This window comes from Chanodichthys erythropterus, chromosome 16 (genome assembly GCF_024489055.1).
Source record: "Chanodichthys erythropterus isolate Z2021 chromosome 16, ASM2448905v1, whole genome shotgun sequence".
NCBI lineage: Eukaryota > Metazoa > Chordata > Actinopteri > Cypriniformes > Xenocyprididae > Chanodichthys > Chanodichthys erythropterus.
Window position 1 is genome coordinate 11,136,978 of NC_090236.1, and position 12,680 is coordinate 11,149,657.

At 39.0% G+C, this 12,680-nt stretch overlaps 1 protein-coding gene across 1 annotated transcript; it reads right to left on the reverse strand.

The window, feature by feature from the left end:
* Positions 1–695: 695 nt before the first annotated feature.
* LOC137003503 (C2 calcium-dependent domain-containing protein 4C) lies at positions 696–4,365 on the reverse strand. The gene is made up of 2 exons (XM_067363687.1): positions 4,273–4,365; positions 696–2,681 (listed from the first exon to the last, which is right to left on the reverse strand). Exon 2 carries the CDS (start codon positions 2,642–2,644, stop codon positions 1,379–1,381), a length of 1,266 nt encoding a protein of 421 aa, XP_067219788.1. The 5' UTR covers positions 2,645–2,681; positions 4,273–4,365; the 3' UTR covers positions 696–1,378.
* Between the last annotated feature and the right edge of the window lie 8,315 nt (positions 4,366–12,680).

Sequence of the window (12,680 nt, forward strand, 5' to 3'; positions counted from 1 at the left end):
TACGTTAAGTTTCTGAAGAAACTTCTTTGCAAGCGTTGTTAGCATAGCCTTTATATAACACTTTTTTCAGTGTAGCTTAGTATATCCCTTACAAATATAGTACCATGGTAAAGCAATACTTTGACATCCACAGTATCATGGCACTGAATGAATACCATATTCACATACCATGATATTTACATGGCACCTCAAAGAATACCATGGTAAAATCAGGGTATATATCCAAAAACTTGGACTGCCATGTAAATATGGTACTTCAAAGATTGCCATGGTCCAAAAGCATGGATTTACCATGGCACATATCCAAAAACTATGGTATTACCATGGTAAAGTGATGGTATCAGATCGTAATACTTTACACTACGGTTCTGAATGATTACTATAATTATATATATAACCATTGTAAATGTGATAACTGGTATTAATACAGTACATGCCCAAAAGCCCATGCAGTTACTCCAAAAACAAAGTCATGGCTCTACCACAGTAGCATGTCCAATTAACATGGTAATACCATGGCAATATTTGGTATTTCTTTGTTTACAATAGTATCTTGAACTCTTTCTCCAGACAGTGCATGATTTAGTCAACTTTATAGGGTATAGAGTCATTTCAGGTGCAGAAGCAGATTTAGAACAGCCTTCTATTTACAGAAATCATGTCATGACATTCCTGATGATGTCATATGTTCTGTCCAATCATGAATCACGCCCTCCCTAAAGTTTTGTGTCACTCAAAGTGTGCAGCTTGTCACTCAGTAAGGCTGAAGGGTGTTTTTAACTGCACAGACTCAATGTTCAAAAAGAAAAACAGCAAAAGTCCAGTAGTTTTACAGTGAGAAATGTCACAGTCTCAAACCCTAGAGTGGAATTAAAGAGGCATAAGGTGAAACACTGTTATTATAGCAATATGGGGGAAAATATATATATTTGTCATTCTCATCATTTTAAGGCTCAAACCGGCTGATGAAGCATGCATTTGTGTTCTGGCATTAATTGAGCTGTTGCCGTCGAGATAGCCACGTGGATGGGGAGCTGTTTTTATCTATCGGTGTCTCCAACAGTGAGACCCAGCAGGGTCTGGAATCAAGAAGACGTTGGTCTCAACACAAACACAAACCCTGGGAACTCACACGTACACAATCGGAGCATGCCTGTACACTCATGAAGAAGATATATACAGAAGATCTCACACATACAGTACATACAAACACTCTCACTGCTGGTAAACAAATTAGGAAGGTGCACACAGTTCGTAGGAGAATTTTACAACTCCAATCACTTTGAGTACTTGGAATCAAAGCTGGAATATTTCCTTGTCAGTTGAAGACTGCATTGAGGAATTTGTCCCATGCCCAGGTGATGGATGAACTGGACTTCTAGATTCCAGAAAGCAGATCCTTCAAGGGTACCTCCCTCTCTCCCAGAAGGTTGTCTCTCTTCAGACTGGTGCCCTTGTTGACAACCTTCATCTTGATGGCAAGGTTTTTCACCTGTGCAACAGGAAGGGAGTCAAAGTAGAAGTCCTCATTGAAGACGGGGTTGCGGCTGTTCTTGATAATGGTGCTCCGTTGTTTCTGGAGCTTTCCCGGGTTCAGGTACAGAGCCACGCAACAATTGATGCTCTTCACGTCAAACTGCTTATCGTAGAGGTCCTCGGCTGCCAGCACGCGGACGTGAAGCCTGGCGGCGTCAATATCGTAGTCTGTGCAGAGGCGTAGAGTTCCTCCCTTGTGGAGGTTGACGGTGTGCTGCGTGAAGCGATCCATGTTACCTCCGTATTTCCGTCCTCGGAAAGCAGGGGAAGGAGGGCAACGGAAGCGCCTCTGAATATTCGGGCTGGTCTCCACGGAGCTGCACTCATCCGTGGAGAGAGAACTGTGCCTGGCGAAGGAGCGCTTGGCCCGGGATACTTTGGCTTGGGTTTCGTGGGTGAACATCTTGAGGAGGGATGCGGAACGGGATAGTAGAGGGGAGTTGAATGGGGAGGACTCGGCCGAAGAGCAAGTGTCGCTCTCCCCTCCGCTGAAGTACCGGTAGGGGTTGGAGTGGGAGGTGTTACAGTCGCTGGGGTTTAAGTGGTTACCCTGCGACTTGCGTTGGGTGTTGGGTGAGGTGAGCGGACTTGTGGGGTCGCTGTGAAAGAGGGACTCTTTACGTCTCGTGTGAGGACTTTCCATGAGCGTGGCGAAACCGTAGGAGGTTTGTGCTTTGGGTACGTAAGGCAGGGACATGGCCGTTTGGGACTGCGGGTCGGCGTTCGTGTTGAGGTCACCCACTTCCCCAACCACCAAGTCATCTGCGCTCTCAATCTGGATGATGTGGCGGTTTGCAGCTTTGAGCAAGTTCTTGGTGTCTCCAGCCAACTTGTTAATGAGGCGTGGGCTGCGCGGACTGCCCTGCGGCGTCTTGCAGCATATGGTCTGCTCTGATGTTGAAGAGTGGAGCCCGTTTTTTGGCTTCATCTCTGGCGTCTCCTCCTCTGGTGGGCAGCACACCAATTTGGGTGGAATAAAGAAGTCAGGAATCTTGTCAGGGGTGAGGACATTGCAGTAGGTGGGGGCTTTGCTCTGTTTGTCCGCCGAGTCTCCCTGCCAGAGAACGTTTCCCTCCACTGAACCGCGGATCTTTTCCAGCAGCCACATCTCTCGGTGAGGTCTGGGAGAGATGTGCAATTGCACCCTGTGTGCACAGATAGTGAAACGAAGAATCATAAACCCACACTGACACCTGCGATTCATGAAAGCAAATACAAACTGAATTCAGTCCGCCTTCCTCACTGCTTTGGGTACACTGTCACCCAGTGGATTCTTGGGAGATTCTGACACTATCTTAACACATTGTTAACTCTAAAAAGCAATTGTTAAAGACAGCTGACACCTGTCTCCCTCTCCATTATCAATTGTAGACTGTCATCTTGTGGAGATGCCGCTCAACATGCGCTCCGTATAATTCTTTCATTACATATTCAAGCCACAAAGCTTATTATTATTATGCAAAATGTATACAGATGCTTTCAAAAAGACAATAAACACAATGCATGCATAAATGAAGAGCTATTTCTCCCTGTTCTAATCTAAAATTGATTTTTTCATGGTTTAATCTCATGTAATTAAGCAATATTAAATTATATTTCTGTTTTCAGTAAAACTTAAGTTATATATACACCAAATAAGTAGTATAGTGTTACCCAGAATTTTTTTTCCTTTTTTTTTTTTTGAGGTCCCTGTTCTGCTTTGTCTTGGTCCGAGTAGGTCTGTAAATGTTGAACCCCCCTGCTCTATTAGATAATGTCTGCATACACTTGACGCATAGAGCTTTCCCCTATAAAAGAGTCCTCTGCACAACAACTGCACTTCTGAGTTCAATGTGTGGAGACCGCAGCGCATTGTGATATGAAATATGGATTGCGCAGTATTTGCTGTGACTGCAGAAGCACAACACTGAGACGGAGCTGCAAAGAGGGTACTTTATCTGTTCAAAAGTAAATTATGTGCATAAAATGAGGCTCTTGCTTATTTTAACAAACATCTGCATTGTCTAAATTGGCACACATGAAAGACTTTACATGCAAATGTGAAGTGATAATGATTGATTAGGCTACTCCTTACAAAAACATACCATGGTAATAATAGTTCCTAATAAAATACCATAGTTACTACAGTAAAACATTAATAAATTAATATGGGATGTCCTTTAAATTTTGTAGGAACCAAGGTATTTCCAAGAATACCATGGTAACACTATGGCACTTTTTTTATTTTGTAACAATAACTGTAGAAAACTAACTTAAGTCACCATGCACTCTTAAAATAAAAGTTCAAAAAGGGGGTTTTCCACATCAATGCCATAGAAGAACTGTTTTGGGTTTCCCAAAGAACCTCTTCTTTCTTAGTGTGAAGAATAACGAATGAACCTTTTGCAAGGTTCCATGGATGTAAAAAGGTTCTTCATGGACATTACTGGCAATAAAGAACCTTTATTTTTAAGGGTGTGGTACATTTTTAAGAGATAGGATTTTAAAATAAAACGTTATTTGACTAGATAATCTTAAATGCATGTAACATGGTAAAACTGCTGTGTCTGCGATCTCTACATTCCACAACACATTTCTAATGAGAAGTCATTTATATTGCACTTCTGTGACTCAGATATTTAGTTTTAAATGGATATGTAAGTAGATACAGCAATATATAGTTACTTTATGTATGGATTTAAACTTTTCCAAAGCTGTTCGTGTATTAAAAACCTGTTGAATCTCAGTTGAACTTACGTGAAGTGGTTTGTGGTCCGGAGAGTACAGTAGTAAATGCCCTTGCTTCAATCCATATGCTCTTGTTCGTCTCTCCCTCGTTCAGGTCTCCGGTACTCCAGGACAGAATTGTCTGTTTGCACTGCGCGTCCAGTCGCGGTTTTAATAGCGCTCCAACCCCCGTGCACGCGCATATCAGCCAATGGGAGTGCGCAATGGGGAGTGTATGGTAACGCGCACCACTCTGGAATTACTCGCAGTCCGTGTCAATGTATGTGTTCGCAAATAAATACTAGCGTGTACTGCTTATAGCACTGTATACTGCCTATACTACTTAAAAATAGAATGTTGAAGAATACAAATTGGCGATGTTAGGAATGGAACAGACTACTTATAGGGCCTATATATAACCATTTAAAAAAATGCAAAATGGAAAATATTTGTTATGTATGGAATGGAATAAGCACTGTACGTTACTTTAAAACAGTTTGTGTAAGAGTACATTTTAGCAAAGTTAAGAAATGAATACTAGCACACATTTTACTGCAAAAACAAAAACAAAAACAAGATGAAGCATGTTATACTAGATTACTACTTACAAAACATTGCATTATAAACTGCATTCTCTCCATTTTTTTTTCTTTTTAAATATGTGTTAACAAAAAGCATTATGCAATGATCAATATTTCAAACAGTAGTGTTCTATACGTCGTCATCACATGACCTCAGTGGTTTCAGTTATCATGTCCGAAATTAAAGCAATTTAGAAATAATTCGCTTTTGCGCAACGTTAAAATATTTGTCAGATTAAAAAAAAAAAGTCGTGGTTGTCATTTGTGCTCATTTATCAATACACCATATAACGCACAGTATTACTTCATTTCAAGCGTAGGCATACAGTTTACTTTATTGCACAGTATGCGAACAAAAGTGATACTGCAGTATATGCCATTCTGATCATCAAAAACAGGCGTTTCCCATGCAGGAAAACTGCTTTGCTCCGTCAGGAAAATCATAATGCATGGATAACTACGAGCGGGCTGCAAATGGCAGGTTGAAAACGCCTTATCAATTAAACCCTTTGTGTCTATTATTCACAACCGCTGGAATATTATAGCTGGCCATGCAGAGTGTGTGAGAGAGAGGCGTTTTGAATGAAATAGTGCTCGAAGATGATGTATAATTGTGTTTGATTTGCTGTTCTCTGATCTGCCCGTCTGTTTCCCTGGAAACTTGGAGAGAGAGGGCTGTGGAAACGCACACCCATATGCAGAAGCAGAAAACTTTTCCAAGTCACCTAATTGGAGCAGACCTTTTCTTCACGCCTTTTCGCAGTGCAGATTAAAGAGTTACTGATCTGTGCACGCACAAGCGTACAGGTATAGCTAACATGTTAAGAAAGAAACTAAACATTATGATATCTAAAATAATTTTTAGGTCACAAATCAAATCTTTTCTCAAACGTTCAGATTTACAGCTTCCATCCATGGACGTAATTCATGTGCATTTTCAACTTTTTTTTTTACTAATAATTAATGCTGATATTTTAATTTATAATACAAAAGTATATTGTATAATTGTATATAATTATGGCCTATGTAATTATAAAAAGTTTTTTTTTTTTTTTTGACAAATGGATCCCCACTGAATACATTTTAACTAAAATCTCCCCATTATACACTGTAAAAATTATTTTTCCAAGTTGTAAATAAAACCGACTATTGGAGTGTTTTTCAAGAATATACTATTTCAGTCTTTCTGCATTTCATTGTAATTATTTATGAAATTTACTAGTGACTTGGCAAAAAAAAGACTAGCTTAGTATTTTTGTTTTGTTTTCTAGTACCTAAACATTCTTAAAGGGATTGTTCACCCAAAAATGAAAATTTGATGTTTATCTGCTTACCCTCAGCGCATCCAAGATGTAGGTGACTTTGTTTCTTCAGTAGAACACAAATGATGATTTTTAACTGCAACCGCTGCCGTCTGTCAGTGGTATAATGCAAGTCAGCAGGAACTTGGACTATAAGAGTAAATAAAACTTGCTTAGACAAATCCAGATTAAACCCTGCGGCTCGTGACGACACATTGATGTCTTAAGACACGAAACGATAGGTTTGTGTGAGAAACCGAACAGTATTTATATCATTTTTGTACCTCTAATACACCACTATGTCCAACTGCATTCATCACTCGATTCGTTTGGTCTGATCGCGCTCTGACAGCGGCAGTGATGTCTCGCGCATATACTTCAATGAGAGCGAGACATCACTGCCGTTGTCAGAGCGCGATCAGACCAAACGAATCAAGTGATGAATGCCGTTGGACATAGTGGTGTATTAGAGATAAAAAATGATATAAATACTGTTCGGTTTCTCACACAAACCGATCGTTTCGCGTCTTAGGACATCAATGTGTCGTCACGAGCCGCAGGGTTTAATTTGGACTTGTCTAAGCAAGTTTTATTCACTGTTTTTGTAGATGTTCCCATAGCATTATTTGACTGACAGACAGCAACGGTTGGAGTTAAAAATCATCATTTGTGTTCTACTGAAGAAACAAAGACACCTACATCTTGGATACCCTGGGGGTAAGCAGATAAACATCAAATTTTCATTTTTGGGTGAACTAATCAAGATAAATTTACTCGAGATGCAAAAGCCTATTAATGGTGCTGTATGTACATTTTTGACTCTACTAGAGCATAATAATACCATAATACCCTATGTTTGCAGAAATTTAGGAAGCATTTTCACATACTTGTTTCTCTGAAAACCATTTCTACAGCCAGTTATTTACTTTAAAATGTGCGTTCTGTGTGGAATGTCCGTTTTTGTTTTGATCTGTGCAAGACCGCACATTGCCAATTTACCCAATAAATTTTGCCAGTTGGCAGAAAACATATGCAGTAAATTGGAAGCCAGTGAACAAACACGTGTCAGAGATCGCAGCTTCTACCCGACCTAAAAAGCCTCAGCATCCATCTAAAAATCTCTATGAACGGTAAGATATCAACTCATCATAAATCAACTCATCAACTTGCAGTGTACTCCTCACCTTCCACTGTCAGTTGAGCTCACTCCTGTTGCGTGTCCTCAAAATGGCAACCCGTGTGAGCGTAGAGTCTGAGGAGGAAGGGGCGGGGCAAACAATATTTTGAATTTGGACTGCAGTACCCATTTCCACCAGAAGCTGTCATTCTTACATATACCACACCAAGTTTTGTTTACTGAGAAAAAGTTCTGTTTTCCCTTTAAATTAAAGGGGCTATGTCAGAAACCCTTGTTATTAGTGACAACAGTGGCCGTCAGATGAACTGCAGCCAGCAACTAACTGCTCATGCTCGCACTTGCGCACACGTAATGCACAAGAGACTGAACATGATCGTTCATTTTCACTCTTTGCTTAGAAAAAGAGAAATTGGAAATACCTTTGCAGTGATATACTGTTAATGAACATCCATTCACCCTGCTGAGAGCGACGTTTAGATAAAAATGTAACCTATGTGCTGCACGCTTTCCTCTCAATAACAAAATAAACACAAAATGTCAAAAATGACAGCGGTGAGAAAACAGCAGTTAAGAAAGCATCTGATAGTAGTGATGTGGATATGTTTGCACCAGCATCATGACATGACAGATGAGGTGATTAAAATTACACTGTTATGATAGTTTGATTATAGGCTAAAGTATATTTGAGACTAAAGTTTAAATTAATACTTTTTCTTTGCATGACACTGACATTGCAGTACAGAATGGCTCTTCCAGCATAATGCATAATCCATGCGTTTAATCGTCACATCCTTTTGATTTTCCTGGCAAAAACATCCTTCACATTAAAATCAGTCTACGGGTTTTCATAGACAACCTAGGAAGTCTGGGAAGGTCTTGTTTTTTAAAGTTTCGCTACAAGCTTTTCACACCTTGGCAATAAAAAAGCAATTAATACATGAACATTCTTACCTATAACCCCTTAAAGATGAATTTTCTGACTCCATTTGCAGATATTTGCTCTTGTTTTAAGACTAAACTCAATTCATTTTGATACATTTTTCATAAAGACTGAATAGCTTAAGTCTTTCTGCTTCTCAGGTAGCCTAAATATTTCTTCATTTAAGAATATTTAGATATTTTTACTGGAAAAAAGACAAAAATACCAGTCTTTTTTCCCCAGTGAATTTCCAGAAGAGGGACCTACACAATTAACTATTCATCAAGATACCTATAGCACGACCAAGGCTGCAGAAAATGACATGTGAGTAATTAATGCATGCATCTTAATGATCTTGAGTAGAGAAATGTGTGTTTCCCCTCTTTAACACAAAACAAAAATTGTTTTCAACACCGCATCCCCAGGTACGCTGTTTTATTAGCCTCCCTCCATCTCTCTCTCTCTCTCTCTTTCTGTGTGTCTGTCGCTCATCTGCTGTTCGGGCTTAACATTAAAATGCAATTAACTAATTGCCTGGAGAGGTGAGGAGCATTATGGCTATGAAAGTACCACGATGATCACATTCACTCTAATTTCCCAGGATGCATCTTGGGCTGAGCTACTGTCACGCAAGTATGCTTTCATTTCTTTTCCATCATCTGAAAAGTCTTCATTGTGTGCATACAAATGCCAAGATGATCTTGCAAAAGCAGATTGGTGGTTTTACCCACAGTGCCTTTCTATGAAACACTGAGGAAAAATAGAGGGGTCCAGGTATTAATTATAGATTGTACTTTTATCTGCGGAAAGTATTATGCACATCTGAGATAATGTCATTTTAACTGTCGTATAACAAAAGCTGGTTTCCAACTGCGGCCCATTCAGCAGTGATGATAGTATTTACAGATCTAAAGTCTATCATCACAGAGAGGGGTGACGGCTTCAGACCAATTCAATATAACGATCAGAATCATCCAAATATGGACATATCATTGTTTTTACACTTTGTGAATCAAGAGTTCATAAAGTTTTTTTTTTTCAACCACTTTGCAAAATGAATGCTGAAGCAACAGAACTTCATTTATAGAGGTAGTTCACCCAAAAATTTAATTTGTGCCATCATTTACTCACCCTCATATTGCTTTAAACCTGTATGATGGTCTTTCCGAACATTGAACCCTATTGACTTTCTTTAAATGGTCTCATCTGTTAGCATTTGTTAATGCATTAGCTAACACAAATTAATAACAAGGAATATTTATAATACAGGGCTGTTGAGTGTTTGATTCTGGTTGACGGACGTTCTAAGTTGTGCAATTATTTTCCAGAAATGCATAGTTAAAGGTACAGAAAACGCTGTTGTAAGTGGATCAGGCTGAGCAGCACAACACACTTGTAGCCAATCAGCAATAGGGGGCGTGTTCACTTATGATAGGGGAGGAGAGAGAGTGAGCCAATCAGCAGTAGGGGGTCTGTCCATTCATGATGGGGGGAGAAGAAAGAGTGAGCCAATCAGCAGTAGGGGGCGTGTTCACTAATGACGTGGGAGGAGACAGAGTGAGCAAGTGGGAGATTTGAAGAAAGAGTGTAAAAAGTGAGATGGCTGAAAGACATTACAAAAGAGAAAAGCTCAAAGGAATCAAAGGAATCACTGGAAAAAGATAACAGCTTTAGAACCCGCATTAATATTAGAAATGCTTTCCTGAAAACAGACACAGAGGTTGCGTTGTTTCTGCTCCATACATAACACTGATTTTACTATGTTTGAGAGAACCAAGATATGCTGTTGTTGTAATGTTAGCTATAGTCAACAGGACAGTTTTGAGTGTCATTGTTTGACTGGAGCCGAGGCCCGTTTCCATAAGGAGGTTCAACCAACTCAAACTTCAAGTTCAAACTTGACTTACCCTGAGATGAGAAACTATGACTTTTTGGTTTCAGAACAGCTGAAATGAGTTAGTTCAATCAACTTTGAGTAGATTAACTCTGAGTTAAGCGTGCAAAAACATAATTTAATCAGGTAAAGCTTTAAGCATAAAAATTTCATGGGAGAAGGCTACATGACTTTACAAACTTTTGACATATTAATTATCATTCAGTGTCTGTTTAAATTTGCAGCAGCCTTTTCCACATATCTAATGCTCTTTTTACTTAATTAAATGTTCTCTAATCCAACCTGTTACATTTCTTAATTAGGGTAATGAAATTAACATTTGACTTCTACTCCAACAGAGGCTTGCAAAATGGGGGGAGGACCTGCACCCCCGCCACTGACAGATGAAGAGGAAATGGTAGAATATTAAAATCCAACAGGAAAAAGAATAACTCTTGATTTTGTATTTGTAGGAAATAAAGAATCATTTGTGCTTATTTAACAGCTGCGGTAGTCGTTACGGCATATATACTCTTCCATTCCATACAGTAATCTGTTTCATTTTTGGAATGGGAATATGCGTGTCGTCAATGGATCCAACCACACTGGAAATGCTAAAGGAAATTCTAATTATAAGGTTACTTCCAGAGGTCGCAGCAAGATGTTATCAGGTGAACGTCATTTATCAGATTAGCCTCATTTAAGCTACACCATTGACCTGCAGTCCTGTGAAACTCCTCTTTGATGGCTCTTGTTAATTTTTCATATGCTTTTTACCTGTATTCTTGTGAAATATGATGCTTACGGAACATGGTATGATGTTGGCTGAAGTGGAAATGTTTAACATAGTGTTAACATAGATGTTAGAAATAGAAAGAGCAAGATATAGTATGGGGAAATGCAAGATGCATGTCTGTGCTAACAATGTGTGGAAAGTTACAGCCACTAAGAGATGTTCCAAATATGGTAAAAGGACAGAGGCTTCGGCCTTGGAGGTTAGAAATATAAAAGTGAGGGGGAGCTTTCGTTCTTGGTCTCACACTCTGCAGCTACTTGTGTTTCTGTATGACCTGTCTGACCTTTCTTGCAAGAAATAAAAGCTTTAAAGACAATTGGACGTGTTTGTCTCTTATGCCGTAGAGTCGGAGTTGATTTTTGCCACAACACTCTCACAGGGTTTTGCCCAGAAAACAAAACACAAATTATCAGAAAGAGCATGAGAGCGAGGCACACTTTCCTTACCTCTCTTATAGCGGCCTTATGTGCTCTGCATCCCTGATGTTATATAGAAAACTACCATTTCAAGCTACAGTCTGTTAGTTTTGCCTCTTTGTCGCCATCTCTGTTTGAAACCTGCAATTGCAGTTATTTGCAGAATTATCATCATCACATGGGTTGTGTATCGGCACGACTCCTCAGCGTGGATGAATCTAATGTTTGCTGTCAGTCACCACACCAGTGTACTTCAGAATCACAGATTCTACATCTTTGAAGTATGATCAAAATAACAGAAAAAGTAATCTGAACAAGTAAGTAACACGTCTGCCACTTTTGTTCTGACCAGAACAAAAGTGTTTTGTCACTTTCACTGTCTCTGCATGATGAAAATATGCGCAATGAATGAATGTACTACTGCAACCAGTCAAAATTTCTAAAGATTCTTGAATCAAGATGCATTGATCTACAGATAATTTTACTTGTTTTATGTAAAATGCATTTAATTTAGGAAACAAGACTAATTTTTTATATAATTTTTCTTATATAGAAAATGCATCTTGATTTAAAGATTTTTTTAGATATTTACACTTGAAATAAGACAAAAATTCTCATTAAGAAAAGCATTTTTGCAGCGTGATTGAATGAATTAAGTATTTAAACATTGCTTGCACTTTAAAAAGGGGGAGGAGACCGAAAGAAAGTGGATTTACCAAAGAAAACCTCCTCCTGACCAGGTTAGGTAAGGACCATGATAACGGACTCGACTTACCCTGCTTTCTCGGATTTGAGATACCTCCCATTCTGAAACTGAAAACCCAGAGTTTCTCTCATTTCAGGGTTAACATACTCAGAGTTTTCACTTAACCTCCTTTCTGAAACGGGTCCCTGGTGTGCTGCTGGAGACGAACAACCAACTCTTTCTTGTATACTCTTGTGTGCTGTAGGATTGATTTCAAATATCAACAGTGTTTCTCAGAAATAATAGTTCCAGTCAGGTCTTGAACACTTCCATATCACTTTGCCACATCATTTCAGTTATTTCAAAGGTCCTTACAGCCTAACAACAGCAAAAGAAGCAAAACCCACAAAGACATTGACTAGGCAAATAAATATAACAAACAATAAGATAAAGATGATAAGATGAGATCAAATATTTCCATGTATATTGACACTCCCAGTTGATAAAAAGTTTGAAAACAACCAGCTTTATCATAATTACAGCCGAGCATACAGTGGGTACAGAAAGTATTCAGACCCCCTTAATTTTTTCACTCTTTGTTATATTGCAGCCATTTGCTAAAATCATTTAAGTTTATTTTTTTTCCTCAATGTACACACAGCACCCCATATTGACAGAAAAACACAGAATTGTTGACATGTTTGCAGATTTATTAAAAAAGAAAAACTG

What these genes read in the sequence shown, in the direction of transcription:
- LOC137003503 (XM_067363687.1), bottom strand. Translation starts at nt 2,644, where the DNA reads ATGTGGCTGCTGGAAAAGATCCGCGGTTCAGTGGAGGGAAACGTTCTC.